Source organism: Psittacula echo (assembly GCF_963264785.1).
Source record: "Psittacula echo genome assembly, chromosome: 2".
Classification (NCBI taxonomy): domain Eukaryota; kingdom Metazoa; phylum Chordata; class Aves; order Psittaciformes; family Psittacidae; genus Psittacula; species Psittacula echo.
Window position 1 is genome coordinate 61041999 of NC_137737.1, and position 22362 is coordinate 61064360.

Genomic DNA, 22362 nt, shown 5'->3' on the forward strand with positions numbered 1-22362 from the left:
ACTTTATGGTCTGTATATGGCTATATATGTGTGTGTATATATATGTGTGTATATATGTATATATAGCCAGTACCATTTAGTTGTTCTTCTTGAGCAAACTTGAGTCTTGACTGTATCGTTTCTGAGCTGACATCTTCCAAGGCTGATCATCCTTATGATGGCAGTATAGCTGTGAGTGCTGAAATTGTTACTCACTGGGTAGATCTCTTCAGGAGGAATTCTGACTGTATTCTTCAGTGTCTGCCAGAATCTTGCTTCGTCAGGTGAGATTGTAGTGTCTCAGCTTACAGGAGAAGAGTCATGGTACAGGAGAAGGAGCCTACTTGTTGAAAGAAAATGTTCATTTGTAGAACTATGGTTCTGATGTTTTGCTGAATATGTATTTTCTTTGAATGCCACTGCTCAAAGTATGTATTACCACTGTTGGTGATAGGTGTATGTAGGGCAAGTTCAAGTGCCCTTGTGTAGTTCCTGGAACTGGAAGAAGATAGTCAGCCTCCCAGAATGTCTGGTGCAGAGCTGCTCCCTGGTAGCTTTTATGAGAATCCAGTAGTGCTGGCAACACTTAGATGTGCGTAAGGAAGAAGAGGTAGTGGGAATTTTGGGAAAGGCAGAAAGAAGGAAAAATGGAGCAGCAACTCATAAGGGGACAAACAGGAGGTGGACACGCTGTCAGCAGCTTCAGAAAGATAGTTGTGGAGGCTTGGTTGTTTCTGGGTCAGTACGGTGCTGTACAGAGGAGAACATGTTTGGCTGTTCAAGCAGTGTTCAGGGCCAAATGCCTCTTTCACAATTTTTTAGACTGCTTACCAGAAAGTCTCTGGCAGATCTGGCTGCACTCTGCAGGTTAGGTCTAGAGTTACTGGTTGTGACAGTTGTGATGGCTGACACCTGTTTGCAGTTGCATTACTACGTAGGTTCCTGTTAAAGGATGGTAGCTCAGCTGTAGAAAGGAAGGCTAGTGTTTATCATGTCCTGAGGTGTACTTAGCCTGGTAGAGCCCCTAGAGGGAGGGGAAGTTGTACCAGCTGAAATGCAGGGTAGTGCAGTCAGCGAGGTGAAAAGGATGAGGGACAACCTCCTTAAAGTAAAACACCAGAAGAAAAAGCAGAAATTTGGAGTCTCCTGAAAGAAGGAAATAGCACAACCACAGTTGGATCTTAAGTAATAAAAAGAGAGGATTCTCTGTGTCTCCCCAGAAATGACCCTACAGAGTTTTCTGCAACCCTGGAAATCACAGGGTTGTTGGAATAAGAGCAAGCCTAAAGAAATGATCCATTTTCAAGGACATGTGAGCAGAGAAAACATGGTTTACATATTTATTTATTTATTAAATTCCATTTTACCTGGCAAAAGTGAGTTTTCCTTTTTTATGTTCCCTTACTCTGCTTGGTATTCTAATAAAGACTTTTAGGATTTTGAGTCTAAAAATCTTTATTCTAATAAAGATTCCTGTTAAAGGATGGTAGCTCAGCTGTAGAAAGGAAGGCTAGTGTAGAAAAGGAAGGCTATTCTAATAAAGATTTTTAATAGATTTAAAGCCCATTTGGCGTTGGAGTCCTCTTGCAGCTGTGCAATTGCCCTGTTTGATTTCTTGGTAAGTCAGAAGCAAGGATCTTTCTGTGATTGCATTTAGGAAATAATCACTGCCTTAATAGTGTTGCAAATTTGCAGTACCTTTTGGACCAAAATCTGAAGACAACCCCCAGTACACAGGTTTCACATTTTGCTTGTTGAATAGAATATCTTTGATTAGCAGAGACTAGAGGCTCAGCATTCCACAGTACTTACAGGTTGTCAGTAGTGTCTGTAGCATGCTGGAGTCAAAGACTAAATGCTTTTTGATCTAAAATCAAGGTACATAGAAAGTAGGACAAAAGATAACTTTAAAGATAGCCATTATGTAGGATTTTTGTTCATAATTATTCTAAGTTTCTTTCTGATGACAGTGTGGAAGAAGTGGGCTGATTAATAGGGGTTACAGTGAGGAAATGATTATATTTAAGAGTTTGTTGTTTTGAAGAAAACACTGTACATTGAAGAGAGAAACAAAGAAAAGATATGCAGACTCGTGAGTTTGACAGAGCAGGGAAAGTACAGGGAACCCAGCAGGAGATCAGTTCTGAAATGCAAGCTGCATCTGGCTTATGCATGACTTGAAAGCAAAATGATAAGGAGTTAGTGAAGGCAAACAGTGGAAAGTATCAAGGAGAGGTATTTTGGAGTAGAGTTAGGCATTGCTACTAACTTAGTTTTCGGTGGACTCTACTGGGCAGCTAGAGCCTGAAAGCTAGGAGAAAGAAAGACATCTACAATGCTCAGATTTGAATAAGGATGTTATTGCAGAGGATGATCTTAGGGATGAAATGTCAGATTTCAGAGGAAACAGACATAGTTCCTACCAGATATGGGGACATACAATGAGAGAAGGAGTTTCCAGGGTAAAAGGGAGAATGGTGATAATGTCTTTGGAAATCAAAAGAAGAGGAAATGGAATCAGTGATACAAACTTGAAATACCTGTAGAGTATCTAGGATGAACTGGTAAAAGAAAAGCTGCTTATGTATATAGATGCAATTTTGCAAATAATCAGTTGGGAATAAAATTTAGGAACATAAAATGTGCAAGTTAATTTAAAGAGTTGTGAATTTAGAAATGTGAAGTCTTTCACAAGTCCTTCACACCAAATAAAGATTCTGAGACATTAAAATAAAAACCCCAAAATCTATATAATGAAAGAGCACTTCAGCAACAGAAATCCTGTAGGAAAGGATGAGAAAGAATATGGATTCCCAGGAATATTTTACTATGTGTCTGCCTGTTCTTATCTGTGTCAACTTGTCACTTTCTGGACTTAAGGCACTTTTGAAAAACCTGTTTCCTATCAGTGCATACTATAGACACTCCATTTCTATCAAACCTTTCTGTCACTGTCTTCTCCAGATTTGGCAAAATGTGGTAATTTTCTTTTTCCTCTTCAGCCATACATCTCTGCCTCCCACATTCCTCTGTGCTATATTAGGTTTCTAGTTTCCTGACCTGATGTGTATGACTTCCTTCTCTCCTATATGTGTGTATGTGGGAGTGTGAAAGCTTTACAAGGCTACTCCTTTCTTAAGCTGTCTGAAGGTTGTTTTGACTGTTTAACTTGACAGCTGTAGCCTTTTTGTCATTGTATTATAAACAGATATTTGAGTCCCCGAGAAATTTTTGGCAATATCTTTTCTTGAATCCATGCATCAGAGTTAATCACCAGGTTTTCCATATGGTGCACAGGAGAGAAGGGCACTGAGAAATAACATAGCCCTAAGTCAGTACAGTGGCTGAGAAACCTTGGATACCCTGTAAAAATTACATCAGGTAGGCATGATTGTATCTCTCACAGGTTTGAGCACCTGGGTTAGGAGTGAAGCATGATGCCTTACTCCACTCAGGTCTCACAGCAAGTTGGATCTGCAACATGTTTGATGTGGGTAAAAGGCAGTTAAAGAGGAAGGTTGGACAGGGCCTTAGGTGACATGCTGTAGTGTGAGGTGTCCCTGTCCATGGCCGGGGGTTGGAACTAGATGATCTTATGGTCCTTTCCAACCCAAACCATTCTATGATTCTAAGGTTAGGCAGCCTGTGTGTGAGGTATAGGAAGATTATTACCACACCCTGCATGATGTTCAAATAAAGATGGGCAAATATGTGTCCAGCACATAATTTGCAGCATTAGCTGTATTTGTAACTGCCATTTACAAATCTGAACTGATGCAACTATGGAAGACATTCATGGGGCAAGAGGTTTGCAGCTGAGTTTTAGCAGTCTAGCTAGGATCTAGACAGGAAGGGTATTGTATCATGCTTTTCTTACAATGGTTTCTCAAATATCTAATCCAGAAGTACAGGTTGTACTTCTGAGGCTTGTCCCTGCCTCTGAAGCTTGGCCCTGCAACTTCCTGTCTTTATCCACTTACAGTGGATCTTAGTATGTTTGTATAGCCAATAGTTTTTGAAAGGAAGTTTCAGATTCAGCTCTTCAGTATATTTTCCTATACATAACCAAATCTTGAATTCTAGTGTAACCTGGTGCAACTGTACTAAACTTGCAGATTCTCTACTAAATGTATAACTATCACCTTTCGTGTGGCTTCCTCAGATCTTGGACTTAAACTGGATGTGTACTTTTCTCTAACAGCAAAAGCGGAAACTGAGACTTTACATCTCCAACACATTTAATCCTGCAAAATCTGATGCTGATGACTCTGACGGCAGCATTGCTTCATGGGAGCTGCGAGTGGAGGGGAAGCTGCTGGATGACGTATGACTTACCTGTGCTTCACTGGGGCTGGCAAGGATCTAGAGGTTGTCCTGTGGGGTGGTGGAATTTTCCTGGGGACATCAACTGAGACAGGACATCTCTGAATGGCAGCATTGGCTTATTGCTGCTGGGAAGGTGCTGTGTCCAGCTGGAGTGAGGGATAAGACCATAATGTAAATGTTGAGAAGGGGCAGGGAGGGAAGCAGACTTAAGGACAGGACAGGTATGAAGAGGTGGAGAGAACAGGGCTGAGACAATTCCCTTAAAAGATACGGCAGGTCGTGAGAGGTGTGCCTGCAGCAAGCATTTGCATGCTTGTGAAGAGTACGATGACAAGGGGAAGTGAGAAGTTTACATTTCTGCGGAGGACAAGATGACGTATGGATGGTCAGAGCAAGGATGGAAGAAAAGTTTTATCATTCTGTAGTCCTCAGAAACCTCAGTAATGGATTTAGCTTTCCTTGGGGAGGGCTGGACTTTCCTAAAAAAGGTGTCATTTATTTGAATAGACTGGGCAAGCTATTTGATAAGATACAGATGGGGAACATGTCTGTATGGAGAGGACAAGGCTTTCAAGGCACATCTCTCTGTCTGGAGATAACTGTACATGAATCAAAATCATAATCTTGCTGGAGGATGAAGGGGTGACAAAACGCAACATCTGGAAATTGGAGTTAGACAGACTCAGTTTAGAAATTAGAGCATATATTTTAATAACGAGAGTCTTTATTGGAACAAAATAGCTTCTCAATTACTGGCAATTTTAAATTGCAGGAGGATGTATTTCTAAAGTATTATCTGCATTAAATAAGAAGAAGATACTTGAAATCCTGTGAACTGTATTCTATTAAAAGTTAGATTATATATATACAAAATATGATTATAGATATGAAATCATAGATATGTATATGTATATAAACTTCACAGTTTTTCATTCAGACAGTATGAGCTGTCTAGTAAAAAGTAACTGATAATTAAATTGAAAAGCAAAATGTAAAAGGAAATACTTTTACTTAGTGTATGATTAATCTGTAAAATTTACTGTTATCTGACAAATCAGACCAAGAAATTAAAACTCATCAAAAAAACAAACTGTTAAATAGAAGGTATACAGTGGCCATAGAATCACAAAATGGTTGGTTTGGAAGGGACTTTACAAGATCAAACCTCCCCCTGCCATGGGCAGGGACACCTTCCACTAGACCAGGTTGCTCCAAGCCCCGTCCAACCTGGCCTTGAAACTGCCAGGAATGGGGCAGCCACAGCTTCTCTGGGCAACCTGTGCCATGGCCTCACCACCCTCATTGTAAAAAATGTCTTCCTTATGTCCAATCTAAACCTATTGTTTTTCACTTTAAAAGCATTGCCCCTTGTCCTGTCACTACAGGCCTTGTCCCCTTCAAGTACTGAGAGGCTACAATAAGGTGTCCCCAGAACTTTCTCTTCTCCAGGCTGAACAAGCCCAACTCTCTCAGCCTGTCCTCACAGGAGAGGTGTTCCAGCCCTTGGGTTAATTTTGTGGTCTCTTCTGGACCCACTCCAACAGGTGCTTTGTTCGCATTACAAGTCAATCTTTCCCAGTAACATTAAGAGAGTAGGGGAAAACTTCCCTCAAGTGTGCACTGTTCCACTGCTGTTGAGATTTTTGCATCTTACCCTGCATTTGTCAGAGATAAAACTTAATTAGATTGATCACATTTGTGGTCTATATGGGAATTAATGTTCAAGAGAAAGAGAAAGCCTGAGAAGGAAGCATAGAACACAAGCTAATATACACAGCCTTAAACATTTCTGTTTCTTCTGCTTGTACAGCTCAGCAAACAAAAACGGAAGTTTTCGTCTTTTTTTAAGAGTTTGGTTATTGAGCTTGACAAAGATCTTTATGGACCTGACAACCATCTTGTGGAGGTAAGAAGGTCGTGCACTCTTTGCATATAAACCTGATACTAGCACAGGTAAACAGCTTTGTGCCTGTTTTCTACCTTAAGTTCCCTTGCATTCATTATCTCATTAGAGTACCTCATTTAAAGTTTTCAGAATTCCATTCTTTTTAAGAATTGTTTCCTAGCAGAATCTATATAGTCTAAAACCATAGATGTGGTAATGATGTAGTGCACATCTTTGGACAGAATGTATGAAATGTTAGGAAAAATGGGCACAGTATTTTCACTCAGTAAAGCTTGTTAACAGCAGAACAGATTGTGCACTTAAGCTGAATTGTAAGGGCAGAACAAGAGATTAATTGGGGGAGGGAGTGTGTTTTGTGGGGTTTTTTTTCTTTCTTTTTTATTTTTTAATTAATTGCAGGATGTCCAGAAAGCTTGTATTTGTCTTATTCTTACATGGCATACTATGCACCTCCATGGATATCACTGAAGAAAAGACTGACCATATTACTTGCCTTTTCCTTTGGCAGTGGCACAGAACTCCTACAACCCAGGAAACGGACGGCTTCCAGGTGAAAAGACCTGGTGATGTCAGTGTGCGGTGCACGTTACTCCTCATGTTGGACTACCAGGTCAGCACACTGCTTTTGGCATGGAAAATACAGCCACTGGGACATAGCGCAACAGAGCAAATTCATCCTGTCACATACATCAAAACCCAATATACTTGGATTCAGAATGTCACATAGTCCATTGAGGTTAGAATGACACCAAACTGACAGATTATTTAAAAATTAAAGGGGACATATCAAGCAAGTTTCCATTACAGCCTAGCAGAAAATACTGTTCTTAGCACTATGATAATTAGTATTTTTATTGTCCATCTGCAGAAAGAATATGTATTTCACAGTATCACAGTATGCCAGAGATTGGAAGGGACCTCAAAAGATTATCTAGTCCAATCCCCCTGCCAGAGCAGGAACACCTAGATAAGGTTACACAGGAATGTGTCCAGGCGGGTTTTGAATGTCTCCAGAGAAGGAGACTCCATAACCCCCCTGGACAGCCTGTTCCAGTGTTCTGTCACCCTCACTGAGAAGAAGTTTCTTCTCAAGTTTAAGTGGAACCTCTTGTGTTCCAGTTTGTACCCATTACCCCTTGTCCTATCATTGTTTGCCACGGAGAAGAGCCTGGCTCCATCCTCATGACTCCCCCTTTATATATTTATATACACTAATAAGGTCACCCCTCAGTCTCCTCCAAACTATAGAGACCCAGCTCCCTCAGCCTTTCCTCATAAGGGAGATGCTCCACTCCCTTAATCATCTTAGTTGCCCTGCGCTGGACTCTCTCCAGCAGGTCCCTGTCCTTCTTGAACTGAGGGGCCCAGAACTGGACACAATATTCCAGATGCGGTCTCACCAGGGCAGAGTAGAGGGGAAGGAGGACCTCTCTCGACCTACTGACCACCCCCCTTCTAATACACCCCAGGATGCCATTGGCCTTCTTGGCCACAAGGGCACAGTGTTGGCTCATGGTCATCCTGCCGTCCACTAGGACCCCCAGGTCCCTCTCCCCTACACTGCTCTCTAATTTCCACCTCACGCTTCTCAAAGAATAGCCAGATAAGTTGCACATGAGTTATGTGTGTGGTTCTGCACAGAATTTCAAAGGAGTGGCTTTTGCTAGTGGTACCTGAACTGTACACCTATGGCGGCCTTTTTCTTCAGAGCAGACTACACAGCTTTCCTGGGTTCTTCAGTTTTGATTATATTGTGCCCTAGTCTGTCATAAAACAGCAGTGCCCTGGAAGGGTTGGAGTTGCCATTACTCTTAGGTCTTGTTAGGCATTCCTTCTTCCTTTCTTTTGTCAGTATTAGTTCTATTGTACTAGTACTATTTGTGGGCTGAACCCAAACAAGTCAGGGAATGGATCCATTTGAAAACTAACAAGACTGACTTTGAAATTGGTCCCCTGATCCCAGTCACAGGAAACAACAACAACAAAAAAAATTAGGCAAAATTAGGTTATTCTGCCTTGGGATAGAATGTGAAAGAGGTTCCTGGGCACAATTTCAAATTATTTTAAGCTATCATAAGGATAAGCTGCTCAAAAAAACCCACCTTCATTTCAGTTGTGGCTGTGCACTGCCACAGTCTCCATCCTCTTGGCACAAACAGTGGAGACTGCAGTTGTGGAGCTCAGTAATCTGACTGAAACCATCCCTGAATGAAAATTTGCTGTCTTAAGGAAATTAATAGAAGTGCACTGCTGAGAGGATGTGGGATCTCCCTTCTCAATGGTAGTTTGGTCTCAGATTCATTTTGATTGTGTAAGATCTTACTCTGTGCCATTCTCTTCCCCTCCGTGCAGATAGCATCTATCCAGGGAAAAGACATTCCATTTTATGTTAACACAGAGAAAATTTTAGGAATTTTAGAGAGTGCATGAGCTAACTGCAATGCTGATGTAACTAGTTAAAATCTTTATTGTTACGACAGTATAATGGTGTTTGTTATGCTCACCATTATTATAAATCTATGCTTTAAAAAAGATATTCTCTTATGCTTAAGTCTCGATTTGTTCTAAAGCTAGCATTGGGTGACAGGACACACAACAGAGTAATCCTTGCCTAATAATGTGGCAATTATTATACTTGAGCATGGGAACACACTAGAAGGGGCACCAAATCCAAAAGTACCCAAGGAATGTATGTTACTAGAGATGGCAAAACAGGGTAGTTCAAGAGTTGTATCACAGAGGTCAAGAGAAGAAACATATTGTATCAACTAGCTGTGGTTTGCTAAATTTTCTGGTACCCACCAGAATGGTGTGAACATGCCTGAAAAACAGAGTTCCAGGGTACTTTGTTGCTGTGAGGCAGCTGAGCATTTATTAGCAAAAGTCGAAGCATCATTCTGACTTTATTCTCTCTGTCTGCAGTTAACCTTCAGAGGAAGGTCCATCCTCTTTCTTCCCCACTTCCTAAAGTCAAGATATGCCTCAGTGTTGAAAAGGAGAATTCCTTTCTGAGTCTGCATGCAGGTTGTTATTATCTAACTAATACATGTGATACAGATAGTCTGTGTGCATAGCACATGTAGAGTGTCTCTCTTTTTCTTTTCAAATCCTAGACATAGTTCTTCCAGAGCACTGACAGTGATACACATTTGAGCATTTTGTATTTTTTCAATCTCTGCCATTGAATGGGGTGCTTTGCCTGAGAAACAGAGTCCCTCAAGAATAAAAGCTGAAACTTCATACCTGTGTATCTGGTTGCTTTTCTCTCTATTGCCATTTCCCTCTCTTTCCGTTACAGCCTCCACAGTTTAAACTGGACCCACGACTAGCCCGTTTGCTGGGGATACACACGCAGACCCGGTCAGCCATCATCCAGGCTCTCTGGCAGTACATCAAAACAAACAAGCTGCAAGACTCCCATGATAAAGAATACATTAACTGTGACAAGTACTTCCAGCAGGTAACTCCCTTTTGGACACAGTAGATCTTTAGCGGCAAACTGGAATGGATCCCTTCCAAGAGGCTATTTAGGTTTGGTTGAAAATAAGTAAAACCATATTGCCTTTTTTTTTTTTTTTCCCCTTAATCTTAGAATAAAAACCCAAACCCAAACCCCAAATGTTTTTAAAATTCCAAAGTGTTTTCTTGTACTTTTATTTAGCATGAAATACTGCAGGAAGCATATCTTGGGGAAAATAAAGCAAACTGCTTTTATATTTCCTCTGGTAAAAAAATATTTATTCTTTATGATATGCTGTTTCAAACCCTTAGTGAAAGAGGAAGTGTTCACTTCTCTCCCATTATTGATACACTTGATACTGGTGTTCTGTTAAAGTGACCTGTGCCCTTTGGCAACTAAACCAAAAGTGGGATACCTAAAATTGTTGTAATCTGATGCATCTGTCAACTAGCCCAGGTTGTAAGTACAGAAGAATAAAAGCCAGAATTTTAGCTTTCAAAATCACCTTACTTTTGAACTGTTGATTTCATTCTTTCTCATTTGATTGCAGTTTTTGTTTTGGACAAGGATAACATGCTTTATTGTATTCCAGATCTTTGACTGCCCACGGCTAAAGTTTTCTGAAATTCCTCAGAGACTCACTAACCTGCTGCTGCCACCAGACCCTATAGTGATAAACCATATAATCAGGTAAGCTGGTGAGTCAGCTCAGCACTGTCATGTGCAAAACACTCACTATATAAAATACAGAAACAGCTACATATCAGGGACCAGAATCTAGTTTTTATAACTTCCAGGTGAGTACCTTGGACTTTCCTGTGTGTTCATTCTCTTTGTCATTCTGGTCTATATAATTCTGAATGATTTTCAATAGAATGGCACCAATTCTCTAGGATTATACAAAACAACTTCTTATTTTTATGCCTACTAGAATACCACTGAAAGAGTTGGTCAGGTTTCTTTCCTAAGGGGAGAGGAATGAGAGTTTGAATCCACTTAAAGGGAAAAAGAGGGAAATGAAATAAGATATTGTACATTATGAACAATCATTCCAATCACTGTAAAAAGTACAACAGTATTACAGTTTCAAATGCAGTGGCCAGTCCATGCATACTTTGTTGGGATTAGGTCAGCTGTTGTTTGGGTGTTGATCTTATTCTAAGAATGCAAACTAGTCAGAGATCTCGAGAGATTCGCAGTATAGAATGCCTAGATTCAGAAAAGGTCATTGTGATCAAGAGTACTGAGCTTCTGGCATCCTTGTCAAAACAGATGTATTTCTGGCATAGTAGATGAAATGCAACTCTCAGCTATCTAGGGCACTTCCAGCACATTCCGCTTATAAGTGACAACTTGGAGGGGGAGAGGGACATGGACAGATAAAGAGATTCTTGGGGTTTGTAATCTTGCTGTTTAGATACTTCAGTCTTTCCCAAGTTCCTTTGTGGCCTTGGTCAAAACTGTGATTCTGGTGTTTAAATATTATTGTTAATTGAGCATAGTGACTTCATTTCCTACAGAATATTGACAACAAACATTTCTGAATATACTTAAAATCAGGTTCTTTATTTTAAATTTAATATAAATTATAAGAAGTTTAAATATTACATAGGCCATCAAAACAAAATTTGCCTTTTGATTCAAGTGTATAAAACACAGTAATCAAAAAGCAGCTTGACTACCATGTAGATTGATAGCTATATATAAACTGTAATTGAAGACAACTCAGTGACCTATTTGGTGGACCAAAAAAAGCTGAGGTCCTCAGAGATAGTCATTGTCTTGAATAAAAATGACAAGGAACTGATGGTTATGTTTCCAGGGGCAGAGAGACAGCAAAGAGCCTCTGAATTCTGATTGATGAAAGATGAGAGAATATACTAGGATATACAAATATACAAATATATAAAGATACTCTGTTCTTAAACTCTTCCAAGCATCTGCAATAGATGTGCAAAGACTGCAAAAGAATGTATTCTTGGCTGGATGGATATTTATTCTGATTCATTATGGCAGTTCTAATGATCTTCTGTTATACTCTCTATAGTGTTGACCCAAACGATCAGAAGAAGACAGCTTGTTATGACATAGATGTAGAAGTTGAAGACCCATTAAAGGGACAGATGAGTAGTTTTCTTCTCTCGACAGCTAACCAACAGGAGATTACAGCATTGGACAACAAGGTACTAGCCCAGGAGTAAGGTGTCACATGGCATATATTGCGTATCACATGGCATTGTGTACCTTCATGTGGGCTTGGTGTCACATGTCAAAGACAGTACTGTTACAAGACAGGGGCTTCTCAATTGGATGTGCTTTCAAGTGATGAATCAGCCACATGCAATGGTAATGCAGAGGAGTGAGTGGCATTGCTGGTTAGGATGTGATCCAGGGCTTGACACAGTTGCCAAGGGGATAGAAACAGAGTTTCACAGGTAGTATAATGAGTCCCCTGGCGTTCAATAATCATCTGAACTGTTTGACTGTAACTTCTTACTGAGGGGTCATGGTATCTTGCTAAATTGCTATAAAGCAAAGCTAAGAGAATGTCATACTCTGAATGTGTCTTGTGCATATTTGGTTGCAGAACAGCTCTCTGCTGTAGGTGCAAATATGGAAAATGCGTAGAAGAAAAATCAGTTGGAGCAGTTGGCAGAATTGTTTTCAGGGCTATTGAAAAAGGATCATGTGTACTTTAAATAACAGTATCTGTCTTACAGCAGTGGTGAGCTCTGCAGGCTTGTATTATCATGTAGTGGGGACTGTTAGCCAGCTTTTGGCATGTGTGTAAATGGCTGGTTTAGCTTGGTAAGGGATGAACAAAAGTGGCTTCTCAGAGCAAGGGAAGAAGAGGTGTGACTTTGTGGACCAGAGATGACTTATTTCACAAACAGATAGGCCCAGTTTCTGTTTGTTTACCTCTACTACAAACAAATATGTTAAACTCTGGTCTTCATATGATTTTAAAGGGGGGATGGACACTAGCAATCCTGTGTATTCTGGTAGCTATTGCGGCATCTTTTGTTTTATGGCTCTTGAGAAAGGTCCTTTGCAGCAGGGCAGCTGCTCAGCCAATTGGTTCCCAGCTATATAGGCTTGCATGCAGCATGCATAGCATTATTCCATTTCCAGTTCAGCCCACCATTTCCCATGTCTGCATCACTCCTTTTTTCGAGCACCTCCTACAGCAGACAGCAAGCTATGATTAGTGAAGTTTCTGAAGTAACTTCTAAGTAAACTGGCACAGGCTGCTGCATTGTTATCATCTGTACCATTTATTGCTGTGCTGCCACAGAGTCCTCTAGTGGAAACTCAGTGCATGCCAACAGAATTCTCTCCAGCATGGCTACATCATTTTCCCAAATAAGGAATGATTTTAAGTTGACAGCAGCTCTCTTCTGTTAACATACCATATAGTTGTGCATATACTAGTGGCCTTGATGGCACAGCGAGATCAGGGAAGGATTATTTTCCCCATGTGCCTGGCCACATTAGCTGTTGTGGCAAAATAGATGTGCACATGAAACTAAACAAGACAGGTTTAAAATGTCAAATTGGAATTTGAAAGGAATGGAATAGCAAAAGTTTGCTTTTCTGTGTGTGTATGTGCAAATGATTCATCAACTGTCCTCCCACTGATCATATTTGTTTTGTTATCCAGGATGATTATAGGACCTTGACTTTAGGACTTTTTGGAGTCTTCATTCTTCCTTGATGGCTAATGCTCAATTTTTTCATAATATTTCTGAAGATGTGACTCATTTTCTATAAACCTTCCATACTCCTGATTTTGCATTGTTCACACTCTTTTTGGTGCCTTTAATGGGCTTTCTCGTAAGAAAAAAATCTAAAAGTCGTGGCTGTTATGTGAGTTAATTAAATGTGGACTTGATCAGGCAATCACTAGAAATTTTAAGGATCACAGCAAGGTATTGAAGATATGATGATGATTAACCTGGGCAGTAACTGCTTTCTTGCATGGGGCACTGTCTAAAGACATATTATATAGCGTCTTTCCTGAAAAATCTCAGAGTTGTCAGAAAGACTAATTATACACAGGAAATTATTACATTGTATAGTGATATGACTTAGCTCTTCAATATTGTATATAGCATCCTATTCAGCAGTTCAGCGTAGGAAGTGAAGAAGAATCCCGTACATACCTGTATAGCAGAAGTACAGGTGAAACCAAAATGTAATTGCAGGATTGTGGTTAACTCCCTCTTTGAAGGGAGAAAGCCATGGGGACCTGCGCAAGTCTGTGGTACATAACTGTCACCTTTGTACTTCACAAGAAATGCTAATAGGGCTCACCTCAGGGTTACTGGATCAGGAGAAGAATTAAGTACATCTGCTTTGTTTTTTTCTGTCAGATTCATGAGACAATTGAATCCATAAATCAGCTAAAAATACAACGTGATTTCATGCTGAGTTTCTCCAAAGATCCCAAAGGATACATCCAAGACCTTCTCCGGTCCCAAAGTAGGGATCTTAAGGTAAGCTGAGGTTTGAAGAAGAATGAATAGTGGAACCAGAATGTAAGAATTTTATCTTAGTGCATATACAGTCTATAGCTAAAACATCCAGGATGGAAAGCTGGTGAAAGACAGGCAGTGAGTGGAATACTGCAATCCCAGAGCAGACAGTATGCAGGAAAGGCAGCTTAGGCTGTATTCCACTTCCAGCAGAACAGCTGTGCTTAATGGTGGGTGAATTTGTGGTCAGACAGCAAGAGTGAAGTGCAGGGCTGTGTTGGTGTATTCTGTAAAATTAAAGCTATATTGTGTACAATAACACAATTTGAGTATTTTGTTAGTTCATAATTTAATCTTATTTAATAAATAGGCGCATTAAATATGAGCTGCCTTTGAGCTTAGCTTTGAGGTACCTAAGAAATGGAATGTAAACAAGTTCAGTTGTTTGCCAACAAAAATTAGTAATTTGTTCCTCGTAAAGTTCCTCATAAAGATACCTCAAAATCAGATGTATTAATCAATGAAATTATTTTAATAAAATTGTATCTTTCAAATAGAAATGTCTAGTTTCTTAGTCAATTGTCTTCCAAAAGCTCTGTTAAGATTATGATTATTATTATTTACACTGTATTCAAAAGGGGACAGGCATTTGAAAGAATGTTTAAATAAAGCACCTTTTAAGCTTGAGGAGCTTAAAAACTAAGTTGCTGTAGAGCTTCTCTGACTGAACATTCTTCTTAGAACACTTGTTCAGTGCTCTCCCTGACTGACAAACAGTCCCATAAGGGCCTTCTCGATATCTGCCCTGCTCACATCAGAATTATAATTGCACAATACTACTCTGCAAAACATGTGAACAGTTTTATATTTACCCTTAATTCTGTGATGCTGCAGACTTAGTCATCCGAATGTTATTTTTTTACAGAATCATAGGATGGCTTGGGTTGGAAGGAACCTTAAAGCTTATCAAGTTCCAACCCCCTGCCATGGGCAGGGACACGTTCCACTGGACCAGGTTGCTCCAAGCCCTGTCCAGTCTGGCCGGGGATGGGGAAGCTACAGCTTCTTGTGGCAACCTGTGCCAGTGCCTCATCAACCACATTGTAAAAAAGTCTTTCTTATATCTAATTTAAACCTACCCTCTTTCAGTTTAAAACTGTTGTCCCTTTTCCTGTCACTACAGGCCTTGGTAAAAAGTCTGTCCCCCCCCTTTCTTAAAAAACTCCTTGAAGTATTGAACGGCACAGTAAGGTCTCTCCAGAGCCTTCCGTTCTCCAGGATGAACTCCAGCTCTCTCATCTTTTCTTCATAGGAGAGGTGTTTCACCCCGTCACAATTTTCGTGGCCTCCTCTGGACCCAGTCCAACAGCTCCATGTCTTTCTTGTACTGTGGATCCCAGAGCTGGACACAGTACTGCAGGTGGGATCTCACAAGAGCAGAGTAGAGGGACAAATCCAGCTCCAGCTGGCCTTAGCTTTCCTGAGCTGATCCCTACACATCTGGGCAGCATCCCCATATTCTTCCCAAGATACAAGTCCCTAGTTCCACTGCCTGTTCATTTCCTTCTTATGCTTTAGTTTGACCAGGAGGTCCTAGCTATGTCATGCTGGTCTCTGCCTTCCTTGCCCTGTTTCGTACAAATGGGGATCTAGCGCTCTTTTGCTCTAAGAAAAATGTCCTTAAAGAGCTGCCAGATCTGTTCAGCTTCTTTGTCCTTAAGGGCAGTTTTCCAGGTGGTCTCATCCACTAATTCCTTAAACAACTTTCTGTTCAAATCCTGCTTTCTTGGTAGCTGTATAGAGACTGGAAAATCAGCTCAGGATTTTTTGGAATTACTAGGGTTTTTTGTTCCTCACACTTCAGTAGAATGATTTTTCCTTAATGCTTTTGCCATCAGAACTTTTCTTGAAATCAAGGTAAAATACACTTTGAGATAAGGGCAACACTAATATAGATTTGTATTTCAATCTAATGTGAATACATTAATAATTTCAAACTGTTACCCTGTGTATGGGTAACTACTGAGGTTCTTTGAATACATAGGCTAATAAAATAGATGGTGCTGGCAAACTTTTCGTGGGTGCTGGAACTAAGCTATCCATGCTGTTACACTGTTAGTGATTGTGGCACTTGGCCAGGGCAACTACTGGTGTTTAGAATTATTCCTTGGCACAGAGAAAGCAGAGGTTAGGAGCTGTTCACAGCTGACAGTTTGTATGTGACCATATTGTTTTGGTAATTAAGCACACGTGCCATTCATTGTCCATTTGCCTTGGGCTTAAAGAATGGTCCTGAACATTTTTAATGCAGTAATACAGATAAAATTTGACTTTAGGTAAATCTCTTTACGTTTCTTTACGTGGTAGAAGAGCTATAATGAAAAACATTTTTATTTTTGTCACAGGTGATGACTGATGTAGTTGGAAACCCAGAGGAAGAACGCAGAGCTGAATTTTATCACGAGCCATGGTCTCAAGAGGCTGTGAGCAGATATTTCTACTGCAAGGTATGAAGGAATTATCCACACTGCTGGCTTATAAATGAATCTTCTGCCACTAAAAAACTGAATCTGCTAAACTGTACAGTTTCTCTTTTACTTTCAGATCCAGCAGCGCCGGCAGGAACTGGAACAATCTCTGGGAGTGCGCAACACATAAGTACTGTTCACAAGATCCCATTGGCATCATGACCACCAAACCAGTGGACTTTCCAGTGTTACTTAGCTCACTGTTACACATGGACCTGCTTCCTGACTGGATGAGAATGTACCATCAGCACACCAGTCAGAACACCAGCTTTGAGTGACCCTTGAAAATCTTGCCCATGGGGGGTGTCTCAAACAATTCCAGGCCAGAGACAGCGCCATACAAGTGTCAGTGTTAAAGAAGATTAAAGGTTCATTCATCAACGCACATTTTTAAGTTTTAGTGGAGAGTTCAGACACTACACAGCAAATCCTAATGGGCTATGCATAGAATTGTGGGTGGCACTGAAGGGGGAGGTTGAGATAGGTGTTATAGGAGACTACAGATTTAGAGAAATAAATGCAGTTCTCATCCTATTTACCTAAGAGTCTCAAATAGTAACTTCTCTGGAATTAGACAAGATAGTCTTTCTTATAGCTATGGAATGCTTTACATTCCTGAATAGATTTTTTACTCCAGCTGGAACAGTACAAGAAGCCATCTCACCATGGGAAAGAAGAAACTAGGAGGATTTTCACTCCTGGAATGAAGAGCCCCTCTGGAAGAAAGAAGCATAGTCAGGACATCTCTTCCGCAAATTCTAATACTTCTTTTTTCCTTTGCCCGTGCAGTGAAAGGTAGACTGATTTACATTATCTGTAGATGGGTATCATCAGTGTGCTGTACTGAGAGGAAGAGAATTATCCGAGGGATAAGAGCTTCTTAGGCATCCTTAATGTCAGTGGTATTAGCAAAGCTGAGGTTGGAGCAAGAAATGAGGCATTCTGAGAAAATGAGAACAACTTAATGGTGCTTTGCTGATACCTGCCTTGAACACAGCAGATATGTAAATATAAGCATATATGTAAAATACAAGACATCTTAAATGTTTCTCTGTGTGCCAGTAGGGATCTGCACTGAAAAGAAGTTCCCTAATTGTTAAGTTGGTGCAGAATCCAAGCAGCTTAACTTCTTATAATGTGGCAGTTTTCTCTTTACTTCAAGATGCTAACAGGTCTCACATTTTGATTATAGGTGAACTGCCTCTTACTATGAATGATTTGGTTCCCCCATACATGATACATACTGGTCATACAGGATGCTGTTGAGTTATAAAGCCCTATCAGCCTTAAATAGCACAGAGAACGTATTGCATTGAAACCATGTTCTTTGTAAATGTACAACAAATTCATACTATGGGAATTTAAACCGTATTTAATCGGACGCAGGGACATCCTCATTAAATCCTCCTCTCACTCCTCATTTTTTGTAGTGCATAGATTAGTCCGTAATTAATGGCCCAACATGATTTCTAGTGCAAAAAGCAGCTGCCAGATTGTAACTGTCCAGATGATGTGGCACTCAAAATGCTCTTAGGTTACTCCTTTGCATCTCCTTTCACTTTCTTGGAAAGATAATCAAATTCACATGTGGTACAGGAGACAGCTCTTCTGAATAATGCACTTTGCTGTAGTATTGTCCTTCTCTCTTCTGCTATCTTTGCCAATTTCTTTCTATGTCGAACTTGAAGTTTCTTCTGTCCAGTCACAAAAGAGATAGTCTTCTCTTCCACCCCTTCATTTAATACCTGTGCTTTCACATTAATATTGCTATAGCCTTTACTCTGTCCATTGTGTTCAAGAGATATAATGGAAAATTTACATTTGATTGCAGTCATGATGGTAGTACCATCATGCAGAACCATTGGTGTGAGAAAAAGCATAGCTGTACCTCTTTGCTGGAGGCCTTTTACCAGGAATGGCTTTGTTTGGAACTTTTTTTGTGTTAAAACCTCTTTTTGCAGTAAAACGTGAAATCTTGCAGTCTTAAACGGGGTATGGTGAGAGGCTGTGAGGCTGCCAGACTTGAAATCTTACTTTCTGTAGGACTCCACTAATTGGAATACAAGCAAGCATTATGAGGGAAAACAGTGGGGATCGTCTGCTACTGTGCTTCCATATTTATTATGCTGCTGTGTCAGTTGTGTGCATGCTGTCCAGTGTATAAAACTCTTTTCTGTATGTGGTAAACAGAGCAGCTACATTCAGGGGATGCATTCAGTCTCAAGGAATAAGAAATGCGGAGAATGATATGCAAGGATTTGAGAAGGGCATGGGACTGAGATAGATGCCTATGGGATGTCTGCCAAGGAATTTTGTGTTTTGAGAACTTTCCCATTGAAGTGGCAAATATTTGTGGAGAGAAATTTCAGTCATGTGCCACAGCTGGCAACATAACGGAGTCCAGCCTGCTTTTAGAATCTCTCTGTTGAATTAATTGGATGGATCTATTTCCAAGTCTGTCTCAGAGCAAGCTAATGAAACTAATGTGGTATTGCTGCCCAGTGTTCACAACAGCATCACTGGAAGGTGAATCTGTGTAAAGCACCAATGCTGTACTGAAGTGTGTATGTATGCGTGTGTCCATGCATGCACGTGCATGAGTCAGCCACTGCAGATGACACTGAGGATGGCAATCCAAAATCTAAATTCTTACATCCCTCTGACCATATTCCTACTGTACATGAAAAGAATAGTCAACAACAGTGAGTCTTAGGAATAGCTGTCAGGTGTGTTTCCTTTGATTAAACTGGGACTTGAGATTTTGATGCTTTTTTCCTGTGTTCAGGTGTTTTACTGAAGAGACAGAGAGAAATTCTGTCCTCTCTTCCAGGAATGCAGCCAGGAGCTTGCTTGTTCGCAAAAAGAGAAATTATATTTGAAGAGAAATAATGGAGGAATACTGGGCATATGCTTGGGCATATGAAAATGAAGTGGTAGTGGTACTGAACAGGCATGTAATTGTAGCAGATTGTGAATGATAAATTCATTTTAAGTTCAGAATGGTTGTCCTTTTGTGTGTATAAAAAATGAAAAGAAGATGTTTGGTTTGTTCAGCCTGGAGAAGGCTCCAGGGAGACTTAGAGCAACCTTTCAATACCTAAAGAGAGCCTGCAAGAAATCTGGAGAGGGACTTTTTACGAGGGCATGTAGTGACAGGACAAGAGAGAATGGCTTTAAACTGACAGAGGGGTGATTTACATTAGATATTAGGAAGAAGTTCTTCCCTGTGAGGGTGGTGAGGCCCTGGCACAGGTTGCCCCAAGCAGCTGTGGCTGCTCTATCCCTGGAAGTGTTCAAGGCCAGGCTGGACAGGGCTTAGAGCAACCTGGTCTAGTAGAAGCCGACCCTGCCCATGGCAGGGGTTTGGAACTAGATGATCTTTAGTGTCCCTTCAGCCTGAACCACTCTGTGATTCTGTGTTTTGGAGTCTTCAGTTGCTGCCACAGTACAATACAAATCTGTGTATATTGCAAGAAAACATTCTGTGCGTAGAAGTATTTAATGCATAGATGATAATATAGATTGTTAGGAAATATAGCATCAAACTAGGAGAGGGTTAAAACAGAATTCTGGAGTACCAGTAGAAGATAAAGCTGTCTGGGAGCTTAAGTATTGACATGCCAGGTTCGAAACACTTTTTTTAGTCCTTTGTGCTGTTGGCCATGAGTCAGGATTCAGACCAGGCGTTTCTTAGAAAGTTAAGGGAAAACAAATGATTATGGAATAGAGAGAATACAGCAGTAGAAAATGAAATAAAAAGATGGAGCAGAGCACCACTGAAGTGTCTGTAAGACTTAGCACAGGATAATGTGCAAAGTACTTTGGAAATAGCACAGTCTACATGAGTCTGTATATGCTGTGTGCATGTGTGTATGTTTACCTGTAGAGAGCATGTGGGAGAGAGCCAGTCTCAACTTGGATGTAGCCTGGGAAATGGGCAGGCAGGACAAAACCAAATGTTCTGCAAGTAACTTTGAGACATACTGTCAAAACATTTTCCACTGTTATTAACAGGGATTCAGTTGTTCAGCTTAGTAGGGTGAGTAGTTGTAGTGCAGACGTCGTTTCAGCTGGCAAATTTTTTAAACCACATTGTTTAGAATTTATTCTGTGGAAGCCAAGTGAAAATATTAGTGCATACGTCAATATTGGGGCATATCCTTGGGTTCCTAATTTTGCCAAAATGCTAATTCGATATTGGGGTTTTTTTTTGGCCTGTTTTTTTTTTTTGGTGTCTTGATAACCCTTTTATGGCAAAGAGATGAGGGGGAAAAGAAAGCTCTTTTTTCCTGAAGAAAGAGGTCTCCTTTCTGTAACTGCTCTGTTGTTTAATAGGATGTATCTGTTCTGCCAGATCCTGTATGAAAAACACCTTTTCCAATCTCACTGAAGAAAGGAACTCCATTAAAAGAAAAATACAACTGTGGGTTTGTGAGAGTGAGCAAATATGTGTATAAAGAGGGGGAGAGGGAGAAGAAACTCCCTCTACCCTGTAGCCACCATATCTTCATTGTATGATGCTGAGTGATTCGTAGAAAAGCTTTTAACAATAAATACTTTGTTTCTTTGTATCTTTTGCACTAACCTTACGTATCTTAACAAAGACAAGTACAGTTGGTTTCTTTCTGCTCCTACTATTCTCAAGTTTTCGGATTTCTGTTCAGCTTTGCATGCACCTGCACACACCCATACACAGGGTTAAACATACACAGGTTTGCATAGGACTTTAGAAAGGTGAGAACTGTTGCTGTTTGGATCTTTCTTACGTAAATTCGTTTCTTCACTGGATTCCATCTTCAACCATTTTCATAATCAAACAGAGAAAAATCCTTACTACTGGAGAGGTCTGGCTCCTTTCCAGGAAAAATCCTTACCACTGGAGTTCATTTATCATTATCACTGTTACTGTCAACAACCAAGTTGCAGCTGGGCCTAGAGCTTGAAGGCTCAGAGGTGTTGTAGAAAATAATACAGGCACCACCTAGACTGTGGTAGGAATTACATAGATGTCACCTCCACTTTAATAAAAGAATCAGAGTTCCTTTTCCACTGTGTTTAATACAGCAGTTACAACTCGAGCTGGGTGCCTCTCCAGAGGGACCTGCCTGTTGATTGTTCCTGCATTTCATAATCTCTACAGGTTCCTTGATTTCCTGGTGGCACTTAAGGTGCATACAAACCTGTTTGCACAGTCTTGTTTTTTTTCCTCTTCTGATTTGCTCCCACAGCCTCCAGGCACCCTTTTTGTTGTGTCTTGAGACATTTCCTTATCTTTCGTTACATAATATACTGTAAAGTTATACTTATCTACCAGTTACATTTCCATAGATAAAAACAAAGGTTAAAGTACAGTTCAAGTAGCCTAAGGCTTCATTTACTTTAGTCACTAGTGCTAAGCTCTGGCACAAATTCTCACTGTAGAGGATCCTGGACTAAGTTGTGTAAACAGCACACAGCCTCCCAACAGAGGTACTACAGAGCCAGTAATATCAGAAACCTTTGTCAGGATGAGCAAGCTACAGTTCAGCTCAGTGAAGGAGGTTTTGTTTCTGGGTTAAAGTTTCTTAGCCCAACAGTGTCAGGAAAGAATGACAAAGAAGTGAGGTGGGTGAAGAGTAGAAAGTGAGAAGGGTGAAAAAGGAAAGGAAGACGTCTCTCTTGTTCCCTGCCCTTGTTCTTTTTTTAATC

General features: G+C 40.4%; 1 protein-coding gene across 1 annotated transcript in view; it reads left to right on the forward strand.

Moving 5' to 3' along the window:
* Nucleotides 1–16863, forward strand: part of SMARCD3 (SWI/SNF related BAF chromatin remodeling complex subunit D3) — a gene marked incomplete at its 5' end in the record, with an annotated part of 55179 nt that extends 38316 nt beyond the window's left edge. The window contains 9 exons of the mRNA XM_080611075.1: nucleotides 4181–4303; nucleotides 6116–6211; nucleotides 6720–6821; nucleotides 9510–9671; nucleotides 10264–10361; nucleotides 11719–11854; nucleotides 14045–14167; nucleotides 16552–16653; nucleotides 16751–16863. Of these exons, the coding sequence (XP_080467201.1) occupies nucleotides 4181–4303; nucleotides 6116–6211; nucleotides 6720–6821; nucleotides 9510–9671; nucleotides 10264–10361; nucleotides 11719–11854; nucleotides 14045–14167; nucleotides 16552–16653; nucleotides 16751–16804 (996 nt within the window). The 3' untranslated portion in view covers nucleotides 16805–16863. The remainder of the gene's footprint in view (nucleotides 1–4180; nucleotides 4304–6115; nucleotides 6212–6719; nucleotides 6822–9509; nucleotides 9672–10263; nucleotides 10362–11718; nucleotides 11855–14044; nucleotides 14168–16551; nucleotides 16654–16750) is intronic.
* Between the last annotated feature and the right edge of the window lie 5499 nt (nucleotides 16864–22362).